General features: G+C 41.7%; 1 protein-coding gene across 1 annotated transcript in view; it reads left to right on the top strand.

Moving 5' to 3' along the window:
• Positions 1–10,405: 10,405 nt before the first annotated feature.
• DCLK3 (doublecortin like kinase 3) overlaps positions 10,406–21,306 on the top strand; it is a 30,750-nt gene continuing 19,849 nt past the window's right edge. Inside the window, exon 1 of the mRNA XM_039549348.1 lies at positions 10,406–10,589. Within this exon, the coding sequence (XP_039405282.1) occupies positions 10,529–10,589 (61 nt within the window). The 5' untranslated portion in view covers positions 10,406–10,528. The remainder of the gene's footprint in view (positions 10,590–21,306) is intronic.

The raw sequence follows: 21,306 nt of genomic DNA, 5'->3' as shown, positions 1-21,306 counted from the left end.
AGTTATCCATAAAAGCTTCTCATCTCCTTGGTTTAAGCAGACAGACCATGAGTTTTTACATCTTGGCTGACTCTCTCTTTTATTCATATTTGATGGAAAACTCAGTAGATAATTCCAATTACTCCGATACAAAGATGGAATATTGGTCTCTATCTGCAGTTTCACACAAATGTCTCATGTATGCCACACTTCAGCACCAGCTTCTTGTAAGGGAAATGCATCCTTGGAGTGTGTTTCACAGTCTTATGGTGATCTTCAGCTCAGGCATGGGAGGATAAAGCCTGGCTAACAACTCTGATCAAGTTTTCATTGTAAACTTCGCTCCTTTCTCTATGAAAACCGTAAGACAGATGCTGTATTTGTATCTTGTTAAGTAAATAAAAGACATAGCTGGTGAGATGTAGGATTTCTCATTCAGCTTAGCTGGCACAAACTATCCACAGGGCTTTGCTGGTGATGTGAAGAAGTTGCCTGGGTAGCAGAATATTGTCCCCAGGCTCCCAGGCTGAGAACAAGTACAACACTGCAGGCCTGTTTCTAATAAACATAGAGGGATTAGAAAGTGATTGCTTACTTTGACCTTCTTCACTTTTGCTTCTTTCCTTGAGAGAGATTTATGGATCATTTAAGGGAGGGAAAAGAAAACATGTTTGCAGGGGATAATTTAGAAGTGAACTTCAATTTTTGGGGACTTTTCATGTTTTTTTAGACAAACTACTGCTTAACTAGATGAAGTGTTGCAGACAACAGGTGTTCACTGCATTGTGGTGTCTTTGTTTGAAGTGAGGTGCCACATGGACTTTTGTGAAGTGATCTGCAATGGATCTAAGATGGCTGTAGAGAGACTGAATTTTCTCAGATGGAAATTGCAACCGGTGTTTCTACTCTCACCTTTTCACCATTAAAATGTCAAGTCTAATTTTCCTTGGTTTAGACAGAGAGTGTCAGGAACACTGGAAAACGAGAAAAGTATAAATTAAAGGTTGTAGCCATCTGTAACCATAACAATAAATATCATTGTCTGTACAGTTGATACTTCATCCATGTCTTCTGCCTGAGAAGACTGAAAAAGCATTCATGTCAATGCACTATTCCTCATTATTCTGCTCGTACAGAAAAATTTTATCCCTTTCAGCAGGAGGAAAATTGGTCTAGTCTCAGGTCTTTGAGTTCAAAGCAGTTTAAAATCTTGGCATAGCTGTTTAGGAATGAAATTTGAGTGGAGGTCTGATAGAAAGATGGTTTTCATCTCTTGCAAAATGGCTAATTTAACGCTATAACAGGTCATTTCTGCAATGGCGCACCTACATTAACTTCCAGTTTGAATCTCCCATCAAAGCAAGACATTAAAAACAGCATTGGGTAGAGCAGTAGAGAATGAGCTGGAACCACAGATTTGTGTCAGGGAAGGAGGGACAGAAAACTTTAACAGAACATCTTATTCCAAGTTCTGTTCCAACAAAATGTCTCTGAGATAGGGGCAGCTCTGATCTGACTGAAGTGGGAGATGGAATGATGGATTGTGCCCGCACCATTTGATGTGTGAGCTCATTATGTGTCTGAAGGACACGTGGCAGAGGAAAGGCAATACTAAGCAGAGTCCTCTTGTCTGAGTAAGCATAGTTTGGGATACCCCTCAAATTTTTCTCCCCTTTCTTGAGGGGAGAGGGACAAAACCAGAAAAAAATTATCTTTCTGCCATGTGGCTGTGTGCTAAAGCACCATATCCATAAAAAAATCCTAATAAAGCACTTAACTGCCTGTTCTTGCCTTTTGCATCTTTCTCCTTGACTTAGGTATGAATACACTGGCAGCTATATAGAAGCACTTTTAGAACTGCTTTCTCTGGGGTTCATTAGGGCCAGTGGAAAACCACACACTTTCTCATTAATTTTCACCTTGTCCAGTTATGTGCATCTCTTGCACTCTAGTTCTAAAGGCTAAATCAGGAAAGCAATGAAATTAATGTATAAAAAGCTCAAAAGCTTATAAATAATGGATTACATCATATTGGCCTAGGAAGCAAAGAAAGTGCTATCAAAAAAAGGTGACAAGTCTTTTAAGATGCTTTTCTGAGGAGTCAAAATTAATGCCATGTGCTGATTTTACTATGTTATCCTAAGATTGACAGTGTGTCTGTGGTCCCTATCAGAAAATCAGTGAGATTTAAGTGAGTTTTCTGTGAGCAGGGGGACTAATCAATCCTGCTTTCCTATGAATTGTCCTTTGCCTCCAGTCTTACCTCTTCCTTCATACTTTCCTCCAATTTGAATAATGTCAGCCCTCCACTATGTGCTGTTGATGCAGCAGCTGTCGATGCTATCCCAGAAAAACAGGGCCCAGGCTAATGTGAGGCTGCCCATGGATGATTACACATGTTCTACTGCCAGTTGGTTGTCAGCAGTTGCATATGTGAAGAGCAGCTACATCCTGGTTGCTTCGCTCCTGTGAGGGAAAATAATTTGGCTTGCTATGTGCTAGCCAGATTCAAGTTTTCAGAAAATGTATACAAGACAGTTAAATTTCAAATGTCTACTCTCTTGTCAATTTTGGTAGAAATTAGTCAGTGCTGTCAAAATTATTGGGCAAGGAAAGGGAAATAGACAAATGAGAAATTGAAGAGAAAATCACAGCCTCAAAATTCTTTTTTTCTTGGGAATTCAGGCCTGAAACAGTTAATGCCAGTATTGCATATTTGTCTGCTGCTTCTTCAACCTGTAATGCTGGTATTGTCAAGGTACTCTTTCTCAATCAGGAGGGCTGAGCATTTTTTTATGGTAATGCAATTTCTCATATAACTGTAGCTGAGGCTTCAAAAAATACTTGTTAGATTGTGAGATTAAGGAAATATAAAAAGTAGCCAGGACAGCTTCTCCTGTTTTGGTTCTCTTGATGATTTGATATCTCATTCATCAAAGTCCAGAATAAATAGCTCATTCTAACTGGGGCTCCCAAAAGTTATGGCACCAGTGGCACCAGTTGTCCTAAGCATGCAGAGAAGGAGCAGCTGGTGGCTGTTTTTACACACAATCTTCCTCTAAATATTAGAGGGTGCTTTGCAATGTGATATTATTATTTACACCTCAGTAATACCAAGAGGTCCTAGCTGAAAGTGGAGCCTGAAGGTACAATTTTTTGGATCTACAGTGCTGTAGGAGAGAGTCCTGTTCTCAGTTTCCCTCTGTCTATTTCCTCCAAAATATCACAGCTAATTAGGAAGAGGAAAGGCAGGCGCCATGAAATGAGGTGACTTGTGCCAGGCTCCAGAGCAGATCTGTGCTGTGTGTCCTGAGAATAGAGCTCAGTGTCGTGCTGCCCAATGGGAATCTCTTCCCTGGATTCCCTGGCTGCATCTCAAGGTCCCAGCTAAAGTGTTGCGTTTCTAATACGGTTTTACAAAACTCAGAAGTTTTAAGGAAACATTATAAAAACGTGGTAAATATAGACAACTCTTCAAAACATTTGAAATACTCTGGGTACAGCTGAGCAGTATTCATTCACTTTAATGCAAGGTTGTTAAAATCTTTATTGAGACAAGGGGAGAAAAGGAGGGGGGGGAAGTAATTTGTTTTCAAGGATTCTGCTTCATTGCGTGCTTTTCAGACACTCATGATTTGTCATTCGGCTGTGATTTCTTATGAGAATTACATTCCTAATAAATACATTTGTGTTTACCTTGTCATTAGCGTAAATGTGTGAACACTCCATGCATTTACCATGCACAGGCCTTGTGAAAGTCTCTTGGCCTTGTGAAAATGACACAGTTTTTTCCCCCGACACATTCTATTCTTTAATATACTTTTCTATTTTGTAGAATGCTGCTTTTTTTGTTACTGCCTTGGATCACAAATGGTCTTCATTTCCCTATTCTTCTGAACTAAATAGCTAAAAGCAGGTTCCTGTGGATGTGAAAGGGGTTATGAATCATACAAATAAAAATATGTTAACTTCTTGATAACTTCTTGTGCTTGCTGTAATCCATTAGAAACATTCTTATTCCATGTGGCTTAACCTTGTACTTCCTTCCTATTTTAAGTGACAATCATCAATTAATTGAAGTGTATTTTGGACCCAGGTCATCAGACTGTCAGAGCTGTGTGTTGCAATGCATTAATATAATTCCAGGTGCCACTTTACATTGTCACCTCTTAATATTACTGTACTATGACAATAATGGATTGAATAACTGCGATTGCAAGGCAGTCTTTTGGGGGTTAGTGTGATAAAAGTGAAGGTATGTTACATGCTCTAAATTCTCCTCCCTATTGAGTACAAAGTCCTTTTGCAGGGGCTTTATATTTCCATATAGAGAGAGATCTGGCTCTCTTCAGCTCTCAGTAAGAGCAGGCTGGTCCTATCATTCCAGATGGTTTGACCTGCCTGATGTGATTGCCTAGGAGTCCCACTGAGGTCTCTCTGTCCATGAGATCACCACCTGTGTAGGCTTTCCCCATGAATTCTCCTTGGGGAGAAGTTTCAAAATGCCTAATTCCTGTGCACCCAAGTTCCTTCTATGTCACGTGTGCTTCTTATGCTGAGTTGGAGAAGGCCATCAGGAATGCTGCTGTGGCTGACTCTGCAAAAGCATGGGCAAGAAACAAGTTCTGTCCTGGATAAGAAATAGAAAAGTGATGCTGAAAGTAAGCAGAAAGTAGAGGTGATAGTGCCCTGTTTGCTGTCTGAATTTTAATTACAGTGGAATGTATTCAAGAGTGATAAGGAAAATACAGATTCTTTATCCATTTTTCCTAAGAATCATAAGTATTATTAATCAGACTGGCGCTTGCACAAAATACATTTTTTCAAGTATTCTTAATGAAAGCATAGAAGATGGGATTTTTTTTATGACAATGCTAAAGTCCACATTTTGTATTATTTGGGAGGTTTCTCAGATAAAATCTGCAGTTTTCAAATTTTTGCTTTTCCAACCGGTTGTTTGGAAAAACCATAGGCATTGTTGGCATGAAAAGTCCTTATTTCAAAAGGGAGGTGAAAAAGAATTCAAGGAAGATCTACAGCTACATTACACAGAAGACTGACTGCAGCATCTCGGTCCCTCCTTTTCGCACGTATGAACACGACAGCTTGTGGCCACATTTCCCAAAGATGCAGCACAGGCTGGTCAGTTTGATTCCTGGTCACCCACTCCTGAAAACAGAAACACCTTCCTTGTTCCGGCCTTTTCATTCAGTGCAGAACTGAGGATTTGAATTCACTCATTAAGCCCAGCTGCTTAACATAGAGAAACATCTATTGCCCCTCAGATTACCTGAAGAGGTGCCCAGAAAATCAGTGATCCCTCTCTTGCCTTCCCAGTAGCAGCCACTTTGCTCTGGTGTCACTCACAACTCCGGCCTGTTCATCAGTACTGACCAGTGTTAGATTAAATGACCTTGGGGGAAAAGATGATGTCAGACTGGTATTGCTATTTCTGGTTTACTGGTCTGTTTTCCCCATCCATCTTTATTTTTCTGGTAGTGTTCCATTTCTACAGTAACAATATAGATGTGATTAGTAAGTATAAACTCCCTGCTTCCAAACACTAAGAATTGTGTCATTTAGAAACGTATCTGTACAAACACTGTCTCACACTGTTTGCAGCTAAATTTTCTGTTGCCTGAGCCATCAGTGGCAGTGAAAACCAGTGTCTCCAAGAAGCTAAGGTTCCTTTTCTCTTTACATGAGGCACGAAATAAGCTGATATGTAGCAAATAGAAGTATTCACAGCAGGAACCATGTTCAAAACTTCAAAGCAAGGAAGGGAGAGTAACTTCTAAGCAAGGAGAGGAGTGTATTTTCAAAGCTATACTGTCAACCAGGGGATATGGCTCCTAAAAATCCACAAAGAGCTTACCTAGGTGTATGAATTCCTAGGGTGCTTTCAAAAAAATACATCCAGCATCAAATATTGTAATAACAATGGCAAATATTGAGGCACACAAAGTCAGGCAGTTTGGGTTTGGATTCTATTTCTGTGGCTTGCTAGGTGACCCTCATTGAGTGTCTCTGTGTTTCAAATTTCTTACTTTTAATATTCATTTGAGGTACTTACATATAGTTTATGTACCTTTACTGTTTTTCTCCAGCTCTAGATTTTGATCAGGTCATCTATTAATGAAGTTCCTACATGCCTTATATCATTGTGAAAGATTTCACTGAATGTTGATGATCTTTGCTATACTTGAATGAAAGACATTATTAAATGCAAAATATAAATATAATAAATATAAATAAAATAAAAAGTGTCTCCTTTGAGAAGTGTCCTAATGATAAGCATGCCATTCTGTGAGTCTTCCTAGAAGGCAAAAGTCATAATTCTGTATGTATTGTTTAGCACAGGTAAAGCTGAAATCTGGCATGTCAGGGGATGTCAGGTAGTCACATTTCTGCTCATTTGATACAACTGAGTGTCTCTTTAATACAGTAACACTTTCTAAAACAAGTAATGGAGAATTATCCCACATCATCAAAACACTGCCATTTATAAAACACCTATTATCAATGCCCTTTTCCACTGTAGTTTCTAATTATCTGAATTTGACACTGATTAAGTATTTTCATGACTTAGAAGCTGAAATAATGCAGCATGTTAGAGGAAGATAACAGAACTTACTTTGGTAAGAATACAATGCTCTTTTCTAAATATGCCCTTTAAACAAAAAGTTATTTCTGGAAAGAAGTAGACAATTATGTTCATTATCTTCTTTCTTGGTTAGGTAATAAGTTGCCAAAGTCTGGTTTTTGCTTTGGATATCTGCTGGCCTGCTGACTGTGGCTGAGGAAGCTTTGGATCCTGACTTTTAAAATTTGATCTTGTAAATTTGTTCAGTGTTGTTGTTATGTAAATGCCCATAATATCACTGTTCTGGCAGTGAAGAGTGATATCATAGATCAGACTTGATTCCAGTCTGGTATTAGAATTTGGTTTCTATTGGGAACTCTTTCCTTCATGACCTTTAGCATACATCTAAGGAGTAGCATGGATGTAAACTCTTTGATTTTTTAAAATTTAGTTTTGAGGGTGGAGGGTAAACCCTGCATTGTTCACATATAGCTTGGCATTTGTTTTTTGTGATTTGAATAACGCCTGTCATTTTTGGTATTTTACTGATGGCTTTTTGATTTCTTATTGAAGAGGTCTGAAATATTAGCTCCAAGCTAATATTTCAGACCTAATATTAATGGAGCTCTAAAAGCAGCAGACTGTTAGCTACCATCACCTTCATTCAGATTAATTCCTTCATCTTTTGCCCCTTGTATTTCATATACTCAAGCCATAGAAGATGAGGTAGAAAGGTGGTTTAGAGAGAACTCAGTCTTATTTTTATTTCTCTGAAAAGGTCAGGGTTTTATTTGCTTTTATTTTTTAAATTAAATGCACTGGGTTTCTTTTTTTCTTTAAAGGGAGCTATATTAACTGCTATCTTATTTACAATCTAGGTATTTTTGCAAATAGGAAATCATCCCTGATAGTTCTGCCAGAAGCAGCAGTGTCAGGGTGCCTGTCACACGTCTGCATTTCAGCCTCTGTGTCAGTGGAAGCTACTTTACAGCACATGATGTGACAAAGTTTAATGTGCCCCAAGCAACCGTTGGCTCCTGGCGTTTGGAATATCCCAGCCACATGGGATATTCATATTCATCTGAAAATGATAAACACACTTTTCTTTATAGACTACAGAAAAATTACATTATAGCGCTGGGCTTTGAGATTTCAAGCCTAATTTGCCACCTCAAGGACTATTAGCAAAAGCACTGTGTATGAATGACTTTCACATAAAAATGACAGACTAACATTTTCGTTATTGAAACCACATTATGAAGCTGCTATTTCTATGCCGATTTATTCAATATTCTAGATTAGATTTCTGGACATTAGGAAGACAGCTCTCATCAGACTTTGTGAATAAACTGATTAAGTTTAAAGTATATGCTTTTTTCTTGTCAAAAAGCAATTGCAATTTCTTTTAAATTATGCAAAACAGAGGAAAATATATATAGTAGCTCTTGCTACTTCTTCCTCACTTGGAATGGTGTTATAGGTGATTTACCATTTTGAAAGCAATGTGTTGTGATAGCAGAAGGGATGATCCTATCTGGGATGTAACTTAATAGGTCCACCACGAAAAAATGTGGATTTATTTTTAATGATATATTCTTAAAAATACGACAAGAAACAAAATACAATTGCTGAGCATGGTCATCTAGAGAGAATAATTCCCCAAGAAGATCAGTAGGAATTTTTGTTTTACGTATCTCCTTTAATTTAAGTACAGCCCTTGAAACAGAACAGGTGCCAGCAGAATCCTGGGTCTCAAGGGAGGAGAAAAGGGAGAGAAAGAAGAGGTGGTTTCTAAGGCAGAAGGAAATTGCTGATTTTAGGACAAGGCAAAAAGGAAGTAGGATTTCTTACTAAAAGAGACTGAATATCCATTTCCAAGGGTGTATCAACAAATCTGTTGTCAGTCGTAGCCGTATGTAGATACTGTGTATGAGCTGGGTGTGCGACACACAGAGACCTGTATTTGACAACTTTCTGCTGATTCATTTCAGTCTGTGAAATTCAGCTTTTTTACAGGTTAAAAAGGTATCACTGGGAAGGCAATCTCGTGGTTCTTGTTTATCCTTATTAAGAAATGGCAAGGAAGCAGCAGATGGTTTAGTAGAGGAATGGAGTGTTTGAGGTCATTGGCTGGTTAAAAAGTGGATTAAAGGAAAAACCACTTCACTGACTGATGAAGGCAGAGGTGACAATTTTCCAGAGGCAAGGAGGAATGAGGTGTCTTCAGAAGTCTGTATTCACTCCTCATCTGTTTTTCATATTACAATAAGAAATGAGAGTATTACTGATCTAGTGTTGATTTTCGGGCGATGTTACATTCTTATTTTGGAAGCCAACTGCAGGGAGTAATATAATTAAGTGATACTTAGCTGTTCTAAGGATTTTGCATCTATCAACAGCAAATCCCTTTAACTGATGACGTTTTACATTGAAAAGGTCACACACAGAAAAGTGGAATGACCTGGTAGAGGAGTCCCAGAGACAGGAACTGAACACGGTCCCTGATTTCTTAAGACAGGTTTAATAACTGAAATACCAACAACTGCAGAAATTAGTTGTAACATTGTTTAAAGAACCAGAGTATATGTTTAACATGTTCTGCTTCGTCCTGTTCACACAGTTTGAGGCCAGAATGATGTAACACTACATCTTTTAGTCTGACCTGGATATCTCTAGCCACTATTTTGCATGTAAGTCCAACTTCTTTATTGGGATGCTGTATTTATCAGTTATTTATACAGTATTTATATATTATTTTCCACAGAGTCATCTTGTGCTATTAGGGGAGTTCCAAAGAGTAAAATACAGCTTCCCTCCACAATTTGTGCCAATGATTATTCACTCCCATCGATAACACTTCTAATTTGAATTTACCCACCTTCAGCTTCCAGACATCGACTCTCTTACCCATTTCAACTACAAGACTGAAGGGCCTTTTAGTTTGTGGTATTCCTCCATGAAGGTATGTACATGTTGCATCTCCTTTTGTAGCATGGTAAGCAGTCCAATCTCTATTTATACAACACTTAAATCAGCTTTGTGTCTCATCACTCCCCTCTCATATTTTTCAGGCATGCCGGCCATGTAGCATCCCATGGGCAGTCTGGATGAAATAAAGTCCCTTCTCATATTTTACATAGATGTTGGGCAACCAGTTGTTCACGCATCCAGCGTGCACTTTATATACATCGCTTAGTGCTTGTCTTTTTTAATCCAAGCTAAATTGAAGTTGCATCAGGGCAGGTTTAGGTTGGGTATCAGGAAAAGGTTCTTCCCCCAGGGGGTGGTTGGGCACTGGAACAGGCTCCCCAGGGAAGTGGTCACAGCACCAAGCCTGATAGAGTTCAAGAAGTGTTTGGACAATGCTCTCAGGCACATGGTGTGACTCTTGGGGATGGTGCTGTGCAGGGCCGGAGTTGGACTCGGCCGACGATCCTTGAGGGTCCCTTCCAACTCAGCATTTGCTGTGATTCTTTGAATGATTTACCAAGTCTACTTGGCATCGACAGGGCGACAATAAAAGCGTTTTCACCCATGAGCGGGCTGGGAGCAGCGCCCCACATCCCGCCAGCCAGGGACACCCCCGGGGACGCATGGAGCCCCCCCGGCCACGGAACAAACAGCCGCGCCCGGCGGGCGGGCGCCCGGCTGGGGGGCAAACGAGGACATCCCGGTGGCTGGGGCCGAGCTGAGCGCTGGGGAAAGGCGGGAGGCGGGCGGGGAGCGGTCCGGGGGCGGGCGGGCGCTGAGGCGGCGGCGGCGGGGCGGTGCCGCCGGCGGGGCAGCCCCGGGGAGGGGTGCGGGGGTGTGACCGCCGGTGTGGCCGGTGCGCGGCGCCGCCTCCCCGCCGGGTCCCCTCCCTCCCTCTCCCTGACTGCCCTCGCAGGCGGGAGGCGGATCAGAGGGATCGTGCGGTGCTGTGCGGGCACCCCTAGCCCCAGCCGAGCCGAGCCGAGCCCCCGCACCATGCCGGCCGCCGCGCCGCCCCCGCTCCACCCCGCGGCGGGCGCCTGCTGCCACTGCCAGGGTGAGTGTCCCTTCCCTCGGCCCCTTCCCCGCGGGCAGCCCCCGCGGGCAGCCCCCGCGCCGCGCCACCAGGACCTTGCTCCGGCGGGTCGCCAGCTGGGGGGCTCGTTTTGGGAGGAGGGGGCGAGCTGGCGGCGCCCCGGCTGACGGGGACGTGGGGCGGCTCCGGCGGCGGCGAAAGTTCGTGCCCGGGTCCTTGCGTGTCCGCGGGGAGCGGGGGAAAGCTTTCGGTGGCGTTTGGGCTGGAAATGGGGGCTGGAGACTGACGGGGGAAGGTGCGATGCCTCTCCGCCGTGGGATTGAGGCGAGGGCTTTGGGAGGAGAGGGAGGTGCCCGAAGGTCCGGAGTTGGGGTGGTTATTTCACGGTGTTCCTTTAATTGCCTGTGTGTTGGATTAAAGAGAAGCCCCTTCGCCCCCTCCCGTTTTGTACGGTAGTGGAGACTAGTGAAGTGGATTCGTTGGGAGGTGTGTTGCTTTGGGAAGCAGAACGAGGGGCTGCTACAGGATGGAGAGCCAGTCCGTGCTGGTGGGTGCGGGTCACGCCGTCTGTGCCCCTTTCCGAGGCTGAGGCACCACCGCGGCAGCTGTGCGAGTACCGGGACAAGCTTTGAAGTCTGAGTGTGAAGTCAGCGTTTGCCTCTCCAAAAGGCACGCACGGTGTCATCTGTACTGCCATAAAAATTGAAGATTTGAAGTAACTTGCACTCTTAATAGTCGGCATGAGTGTACTTCACTTGGAACGAATGCTTGTGGGCTGCCTAGGGCACACTGATGCGCTGCAAAAAACAGTAAATAGCATGCAGTATAACGGTTTTAAACCACTGGACAACTGTGTGTTAAAACACACTTGAGGCTGGTGAATCTTCTCTCAGCTGGGAAATCACCAGGGCTGAAGCTACACGGGTTACAGGCAGGGGCTCTAAGGGTGGGGAGGGCTCCTGTGTCAGATGGGGTTGCTGTGACTTGTGGTAGCCAGACCTCTCTCGGGAAGAGTGCTGGCTGTGCCCTTACATCCCCTGGCTTCTGTAGTTATATCACTTGTGTTTGTTCCTATTTAATAACTGAACAGATATTTATAGGAGAACTACTCCATAACTTTTCACTGTGCAGTGTTATTTTCTGCCTTCCTCAGGGTACATTCAGTATGCAATGTCAGCAGGACTGGACGGGCCACTGGTTTGAGCTAGCAGAGTAGTTTTCAGGTTGTGAGACACAGTGTTTGGGAACAACCCCATAAGCTGAAACTTCTGCTACACTGAGTTCTAAAAGGTTTCCTTTTTAAAAAAAGAATAAGCCCAAAACCAAGAACCCAACCAACCCCTTGCAACAGCATGAAAAGTTTCTAGCTCCTTCCTCTGAGCATTTAGATTGAAACCTATCCTGTGTGGGGGTATAACCAGTTTAGCCTCAAACCTGATAATTTGTTATGCATGCCTTTGATACTAACTTTATAGAGCCATGAAAATGTGCATATATACAGGTTTGCATGCAAGTTTGTATTCCCACCTCCTTGTTTCCTTTTACTTTAGCCCCCCTTTTTTCTCTTGATGCTTCTTGTGGTTTTTTATATGATCTAAATGCAGTTTTGACACTTTGAAATGTTGAGAACTCAGCAGACTCCCAAAACAGTTAGCAAGTGAAATGAAGCTTACAAAACATATTACAGCTGCTTTATGTAGTAGAAGTGCAGTTATTATAGCAACTCATGCTCTTCTCAAGAGGTGACTGCATTTTATATCTCAGGAAACCACCCTTCAGCTCTCCAGATAAAACTGATCCTGCTGAGTTAGTCCCTTTCTTGTAGTATAATGGGTGTGGATCTTCTGAAATAGCATGACCTTTTCCATTAGAATTTTTGTAGGATGTTCAGACCCATCAGCTGAGAGTTAGCTTCTGACAAATCTCGGTCTGTGGTTTATTAACCTGAATTGGCTAATTGGACTTAAACTGTCAGCAAAGATAAGATAACTTGGTTTAATTCAAGTTAGAGGCAGCTGCTCATGCCTCTGAATTTGAGCTGTGCTTAAGTTACCTTGTCTATATTGGTTTTTCTTATACTCAAGTTAATTACCTTGGGCATGGCTACTAGCCTGACTTTAGAATGTATCTTTATCGGGTAGTGTCACTACTTGCTTTGTATCTGTTTTCACTGCTGCTTTTTCTGGTCATGTTCCGCAAAACGTCAGAATTTTGGCATCGGCTGGACTTACAGCGTGTGGTGACTAAGGGAAGTTGTGTGGGATTCATTTCCCCATTTCTAAGATTACCTAGCTTAGCTTGTTTTCTGCAGAAACATCTATAGTTTTGTAAAAATAAGGGAAGTTCATGGTCCTTCCTTCTCTTCCAACAGCTCTAGGGCACATTGAGTTGGTTTCTGTCACTGATTTTCTCATTCCCTTTAACTTGATGATTCCTTGACATTTAACAACATTTGAAATTAGTGTTATATAGATTTTCTTGTAAATATAATTAGAATCTTTCTTGCAAATGTAATTAGAATCAGAACATTATGGTGATTTTAGCAGCTTCAAATCTGATCCAGATTTCACTGAAGCTAATGGGGATCTTTTAATTAGCTCCAGTGCAACTTGGATCAGAGCTGAAAATGTGGTAGTTGAAGAGGTGAATATGACATTTCTCTTCTTAACAGTATACTGTTTTCTATGTTTTTCTCAATTTCAGGGTATAGGGTGTGTCCTTTTGGAGTGTTCACTAGATTCTGGAAACAATGAAAAAGAGGGGGAGCTACTACCTTGGTTGATTCTAATACAAATTTGGAGTTTTGGTAATGCTTGCACATTGTCCATCTTACCTAGCAGTAGTTAGCTTTCACTGCAAAAGAAAGTCATCCGTGTTTACCATCTTCTCTCTGTTGCTGGCACTGTTTACTCAGTCTAATTATTGTAAGAATGCAAAACAATGATACCATATATTCGTGGAGGAAGCTCTCCGTAGACATTCTGAAAACACCATCTCCCACTCCATCAGTAGTGCTAGCCTGCACGTATTCTCCAGGTTTTAGTCTTCTCATCACCCCAAATAATGTAGTTGATGGAAATTCTGAGAAGTGTCTGGTGATGTGCAAATCATGATCTTTCTGTTTGTCATCATGCTTTTGAGTCTAATTAGCACTGGCTTACAGTTTTCCCTGAGAAACCCATTTTCTTTTGTAAGTCCTGTGAAACAATTTATTTTGCAATGTTGTCTTTAATAGACGAGTCTCCTCTGAGAAAGCGGTTCTGTAATAGTGGGGTTGGGAATTCTACTTTTGTATGTGAGTTAGCATCTCTTAAATGTGCTATATTTACAAAGAAAACTTCTGTGTGATTTCCCCTTTTGCAAACCAGATGGAGAATCAGACTCTGGCTGGGTCTTTCCTTCAGTTATGCAACGAGGTTATTGGTAATAAAAGATCTGGAAGCTTAATTAAACTCTCGGTGACACCTCTGCAGGCTCTTTTATTTTCACTGGGTTTGCTCAGTTGCAACTGATTAGTCATCAAGTTGAGATTTAGGAAGCAATGCAAATAAAGTCTCCCACAAGAAGAAACAGAATCCTGCTCCTTTGGGGCATTGTTGGCTAACAGGGCTAAAAAGCTGTTGAAAGCTTACTTTGTAATGAAACATGAATAATTAATTTGAAATATAAGGTACTTCAGGAGTCAAGAGCATCAACGTGAAAGTGAAATTCCGTGTACAGTGAGCCTGGAGAAACACATGGAGAGCTTTGCCAGATGGATTCTGGCAAATGCCACAGTTGTGTAAGATGTTTTTGTTTCCCTCTGTCAGTTCTGTCCCTTTCCTGAAAGATCCCTGATGGAAGTTCCTGGACTGCAGAGCTGACTTCCCTGGTTACTGGGGCAGACCCTAAAGCAGTCAAACTACAGAAAGCAGCCATGGCTGCTCCCAATAAAATACACAGCCTGTCATCTTTGAAAGAAATTAAATAAATGAGCAGTTTCATAATATTCTTTTTTTGGTTTTATGCAACTTAAACCAAGCCTCACACCTCCAAAGGCACTGATTCATTTCACGTGCAGTCTTACATTTCACATAGTTCTTTACAGATTATGTATCTGTATACTTCTCTGTAAGACTTCCTTTATGCTTGCTTTTTAATTTGCTACCCTTAAAATGTCAGAAAGGAGATAATGAAAGTGGGGTTCTGCTCCAAAAAAAAGTAAAAATGATGGTACTTGTGAGTCATTACCAGACTCCATGAAATCTTTACCTTCATCTGCTGCTCTGGGTGTGATTCAGCTCAGTTTAACACTAACACATGGCAGTAACCATCTGTGTTTGCTGTAAATATTTTATTTTTTAATTACAAATGGCTTGATTTAGAAAACCTGCAGCGGTACAGTGGCGTGGTTGTGAGCCTGCAGGGGAAGAAGATAAGCAGCTGGGAAGGTAATTTTTGCCCAGCCACTGTTGCCGGGTTGGAAAGGGGAGTGTAACACAGAGAGCAACCCAGGCTGCCCTGCAGCAGTCCAGACCCTGCTGGTCCCTTCTTGGAGGAGCTGGACAGGAGAGCACCAGTACAGACTGCAAAGGGGCTCTGAACATCTAGTGGAGAAGGGGGGCGTGGTGAGGGGGGGAAGAAGTAGAGAAAACTCTAAGTTTATCTTCTTTGTGGAGAAAGAAGGAAAGGTGGCTGCTAAATGTCACTTATCCATCGTGATTCTCATACAGTAAATACGGTCACATGCTGTGGCATGCTGAGCCTCCTACAAGCATTTTGCTGTGGGATAACACTCACACTGGGGCTTAGGGTTTCACAGAGGCACCATCCATCCTCAGAATGGAAAAGTCCAGAGCTCCCCTAGCCACAGAGAGGGATTTCCAATGTGGGCATCCCTCAGGCTCCCTCCCTCTGCTGAAGTCCAGCCAGCTGCAAAGTTTTCCCTTCAGTCTGTCATTCTAGATAGTCCTTCCCATCTTAGGAACTCCTTTGCTGTAACATCAGCCTGATTTTAGCTGCTCTGGTGCTCTTTGTCCTCTAGGATCTCCCATTAATTCCAAGGTTTGTGTCTCAGAGCGGGCAGTGAAAAGGGAGTGAGAGAAAGGGCCAGGGGGAAGAGAGTAGAGTCACTTCTTTCTTGCTAGTGTGAGAGACTGGGGAAGAATGAGAACAGATACTTATGAGACTGAAAGGTTTGGGGAACTCTAGTTTGCAGTTTGCATGACACAGTGTATGTTTGTTCTGAAAATAAAAAGCAGAAGTGCTGAAGATAAGGTGTACAATGCAGAGTTTTGAAGTCGTCTTGCCTGCCCTCATGAAGCCAGGGAGTGGGTCCAGAGGTGCATGTCTCCTGTAGTCCTGCAGTCCAGGTGTAGCCACTAAGGACATTTTCCTTCCTCGCAGCTGACACTTTGGAAACTCACCTAATGGGACCAGACACATTTGGCCGGGAGAAACTTTAATTCTGTTGGTGATGTATGGGACAGAAGGAACCCAACTTGACACACAGCTGAGTTTGCAGGGCTGACAGTTAAAGGAAAAATAATATTGCATGCGAATTTAAGCATGCTTGATGTGAAATTGTGAAAGATAAAGAACTTGGAATCCCATCATACTAATTTTATGTGATCTTTTAGGGCTAAAACTGTATATTTATGAGATAGAGATATTATTCTGACTTTTTTTTTCTTTCTGTATGTGAGCCCAAATTAGTTTTTCTTCAGTGAACTTAGAACACTCTCTGAACTGCTGAATGATTTTCATTTTCTACAAATCAGGTTAGACTGGGTCAGCAGTTGATCTCCACTACACTGGTGCATATCAGACATGGAAGTGCTGGCATGAGTATGACTGGAAATGTCCATTAGGGTAGCAGAAAGGATGTTATAGAAATTAAACTGATAACTGATTCTGTGCCCCTCCCCCCCTTTTTTTTTCATTGTGACAGTATTAAAACTGTTTTTGAAAGAATCCAGCTGGTAAGTGATATTCGTGATATTGAACATGGTTTTGTTTTCCTTCTGCTCCAGTAGCTAATGCAGATAAGAATTCATGTAAATACCATGATGAGTTTGTTGGTTTTTTTTCAAATTCAATTAATCTAATTGAATAAAATACACCTTGTTCATCTAAAAAGACTGTGCTTCTTTTATTTGGTTTAGGAAACCATGGTTATAACACCATATAATTTACAATAATATTTTATTGCATAGTATATTTTATAACTGCTTTACCTTCAAATATATTCTGAACACATACGGCTTGTTCAATGCTTTTCTTCAATGTATTAAAACATGTATTTCTATGAGGCGAGGTACTTAAAATCTAATATTATTCAGGTTACAAAGTCAAGCTTTTATGACTATTGATTAGCACTGCTATTCCCCCAACCCATGTTCCCGTGCATTAAGAGATACACATTATTACATTACCAGATGCTGCTTTTTTTATCCCCAGGGGCTCTGTCTCCATCAGCGTACGTGATGGACAAAGCTTTCCTAATGAGCATCTACTCTGCTGTTTACCCTGGCATTTCATGCCTCCTGCTGAGTGTTTTTTGAACCCTGTTGTTAAAACAGGCTTATTAACGTCTGGGCTTTTCTGTCATGGTTATTTCTACAGTAACAGATATGGATTAGCCTATCTCTGATACCTGAAAAGGGAGGGCTTGTAGTGCATTCAGTGGCAGCCAAGGCATAGAAAATAAAGTCAAAAGTACTGTAATCTGGGGAAGAAAGCAACTTGAGATGCCCAGGTCCTGAATTTTGGGATGATTTAACATTATCTATGTGTTGTGTTGTATTATCTTGTTGTCTGAAGTGCCTCTTTCAGTATATGCCCTTGCACCTGTGAGCACTGAGCAGGTTTGTGGATCCGGTCTCAGAATGTTGTTTTGGCTACCAGACTCTGATCCTCTCTGAAAAGCATAGATTACATTGATTGCTTTGAAACTCAGTGGAATTGGTTGAGACGAAATCCAGTTCTTCGGGGCTGCACTTCCCTAAGCAGAGAAACTGTTCTTCCTATATTTTTTCACACACTTTTCAGCTCTTCTAGTTATGTATGTTTTCCTACAACACAGTCCTTAATCCAGTTTACCTGTAAAAGAGGATCCACTGTACCCTGGAGTAGGCATTAGAAAAACTGTATGTTTCTAAACTGTCTTGTATGCAAGGATGAAGTGAATTCCCGAAGTAAGTGATTTGGGTTGGAAGTGACCTTGAAGATCATCTAGTTCCAAGCCCTCTGCCGCAGGCAGGGACACCTTATACTACACCAGCTTCCTCTGAGCCCCATCTTGAACACTGCCAGCGATGGGGCAGCCACAATTTCTCTGCCAACCTGTATCACCACCCTCACAGTAAAAATTTCTTCCTCATATCTAATCTAATCTAAGTCTCTCCTCTTTCAGTTTAAAGCCATTCCCCCTTGTCTTATCACTCCATGCCCTGGTAAAATTCCTCTCCAGCTCTCTCCTAGGTCTCTTTAGGTTCTGAAAGGCCGTTCTAAGGTATGCACAGAGCTGCTGCCTTCTCCAGGCTGACCATCCTCAACTCTGTCTGTCTTCATAGGAGAGGTGCTCCAGCCCTTTGATCACCTTCATGCCCTCCTCTGGAGTTGCTCCAACAGGTCCACATCCTTCATATGTTGGGGGCCCCAGAGGTGGGTGCAGCACCTCAGGTCTCTTGAGAGTAGAGTGGTGTGGGAGAATCACCTCCCTTCCCTTGCTGGCCACGCTGCTTTTGATGCCATGCAGGATGTGGTTGATAACTTTAATTTTCTCCTGTCTCACTGAGAACCTTGCTAATATTCTCTTAATGTAGTCACCTGTTTGTGTGCATGTAGTTCTTCCTGTTATTTAAAAAAATATAAATCAACGTAAGCTAATAGGGCAAGTGACAACAAAAGCAGGTAGATATCCTTTATGGAGAACTGCAAAGGGGCAGACCCTGTGAGGATAGTTCTGTTGCTGACTTCCAATCCCATCCCTTTGTCTAAGTTTGGCATTCTACCTGACTTCTTGATCCACTCTTATTCTCATATTTTACTGCTTCCCTATTACAGTCTCCATCTGCTTCCACTGTGTCAGTAAAGTTCAGGGAAATTGCCATCAGCCAGTATAAAAGTTCATAGGAACTGCTGTGTGTCAGACAGTGTCTGACTATGGCACTCTTTGCTTCATTCTCTGCAGTCTGTCACAATTCCTCTTTGCTCTTATCCTCCCAGTCCAGTTCTTCACTAGGTTTCCTTTTCCATTCTCAATTCCATACCGCTGAGTGAGCTGAGTGAGCATTTGGAGCTTGCTCAGGCTGGAACTAGCAGCAACTGTCCTGCAACATTTGACACTGTCTTCATCCAGTCCTTGTGAAATTTGACTTTCTTTTCCTACTCAGGATTTTATCTGGTCAAAACGGATGCAGCATGTCTGCCTCTTGTTGTTGCTGAAATAACCACCAGTCCTGACTCAAACAAAATCTCTGCCCTAAAATGATGTAAAACATGCCAGGGGAGGAAAGAGAAGGTATGACTCCTTAGAGAAAAATTCACCAGTAGTGTTTCCAACAGTATGGCTGTAGATAATGTAAAATTTACTTGCTGTAAAAGGATGCCTGTGATCATGTTTTGTTTCTGTGCATCTAATTTAGTGAATTGGGACTTGCCGTACTACTGCTTCAGTCCTGGGCACTAACAGTGTGCATTAGCCCTGGAAGTTGCAACTTTAAATAATTTACAGCAAGGAGAGGAGATCAAGATGGTACATTTCTAGAGGACTTGGATTGTGTCCTGGAGCCAACTGCTGATGCACACGGGTAACCCACACAAGCTACGTACTTGGCTGCTCCAAGTTCTGTGCCAGAGGCATTCTTCATACACAAGTACTTGAAGATACTTGTTAGTGCTGTGAAATGAATCAAACGTTTTCTGTTACAAGTAAAATTATTCTTTTTTTTCCCCTGTGGTCTTTGTTTTACGTGCCCTCAGCAGGAATTTCCTTAAGTAAAAAATAGACATTTTTACTCCTGTCCTTTCTCTGCCCATTTGAAACAGTGTTTTGTTTGTCCTATATTGGGACCAGTCTATCAAAACAACTCCCAGATACACAGTTTGTCATGTGCAAGTTTAGTTGCTGCTAATGTTTTGGGGTGTTTTCATGGTTGCTTTTGTAAGTGAAGCCTCCTAAAGAAATTGGAGGGCTTAAATAACACCATTTTATTCCCAGAAAGAAACGCCATACCTAGATCCTATTTCACTGCTGCCTCCTGTTTTAAATTGTGTTGTAAAACTCCTTGTAAAAATTTAATTCCCCTTCAACCTGTGACTTGATAGCAGAATGGTAAACCATTCAGTTAATTACTGAAACTGTAATCACCAGCAGGAGAGCCAAGAAGAATGCAAGCTGAGTGGCAATATTTTAATTAATGAACAAAAGCTTATGGCCAAGGGAAAGGATAAGTTTTGAAACACAAATGGCAGCAATATATTTTTACCTGTGGCAAGTCCCATTAGTCTACTTTTTTAGCTGGTGTAGCCAGGCAATTCCTTAAGGTACAGATGTTGATTCTCTGTATACACAACTTCTTCAGAGCTTAAGTCTTCAGAATTAATTTAATCTTACTCCATGTCCAGAATATGATCCAAAACACTCCAAAAAAAGGTCTTCTAGAGGACTTTTTGTGATTTCTCCCCCATAGTTTCCCACCCTCCCCAGCCCTACAGTGGGTTGGACTCTCATGATCAGAAACGATTTGTAAATTTTAAAAATTAACCACAGCAGCTGTGCTCCCTGCGAGGGACACATTTTCTCCCTAAGGAGCACGTGTGCTTTGGTCATAGGTGCTGAATTTCTTGTTTCTGCTACCTGTTTGAGCCCCCAAATCCCAGTTTGTTCCATCCTCTATGCTCCTCTAGGGACTTGGTGTGAGTGTTTGCCCTACAAGACCATCAAGACTTCATGATGTGGATCTCTGTATTGCTCCATGGGTTCCAGTTTTTGTTTTCCTGTGCCCATGGGCACAGTTTAGGTGGTGTGCAGGGTGCCCTTGACCAGCTGTGTTGCCTCACCCCTGCCTGTCCACAGTAGCAGCCTCAGCATCCTCCTTGGCCATGCTGCACCATTGATAATCCATAATACACCAACATATGTGGACAGATAAAACCAAACACACTCATCAACCCATTTTAACATTTCTAAGAAATACTTATATTTAATAATCATTAGCTCTCAGGAGGACAGCAAAAGAAAAAGCACACTTTATTCTCAGATGTATAATTTGCCAGTACTTGAACTCATTGAAGTGTGTTTCTCATACCACCTCCCTCTTCCTCCTTCTCCCACTTGTATATAAATATGGAAACAAGATTTTGAAGCAATATAAATTGTAGCTATAGGATTTGGGTATGCTTGTGACCTTTGAAGGCTTTCTAGAAATGCTTGTTACTGCTTTAAGCATGTGCATTTTCCTGACAGATTGAGGCTCGCTTCTTGTATATCAGTTAAATATAGCATAACTGGAAAACAACAGAAATTATGACTGAAATAGTTGTAACAGGCAACTGAAGTGAATTTTTAATTGTATGTAATATACAGTCATTGTGACCACCACTTTGACAAAATTTGACACTTCCCTTTTTCTTGGAAACTATTAGAAGATTCTTTCATACATTGATTTAAGCAGTTATTTTCTTTCCCATCATAGAAAAAGATGCATGTTGCATATTGCAATTCTACTCTTATTCTGAACATTGTTGGATATCA

Source organism: Corvus cornix, chromosome 2 (assembly GCF_000738735.6).
Source record: "Corvus cornix cornix isolate S_Up_H32 chromosome 2, ASM73873v5, whole genome shotgun sequence".
NCBI classification, from domain to species: domain Eukaryota; kingdom Metazoa; phylum Chordata; class Aves; order Passeriformes; family Corvidae; genus Corvus; species Corvus cornix.
The sequence above is the reverse complement of the archived record's forward strand: the minus strand, read 5'-3'. Positions and strand labels throughout refer to the sequence as shown.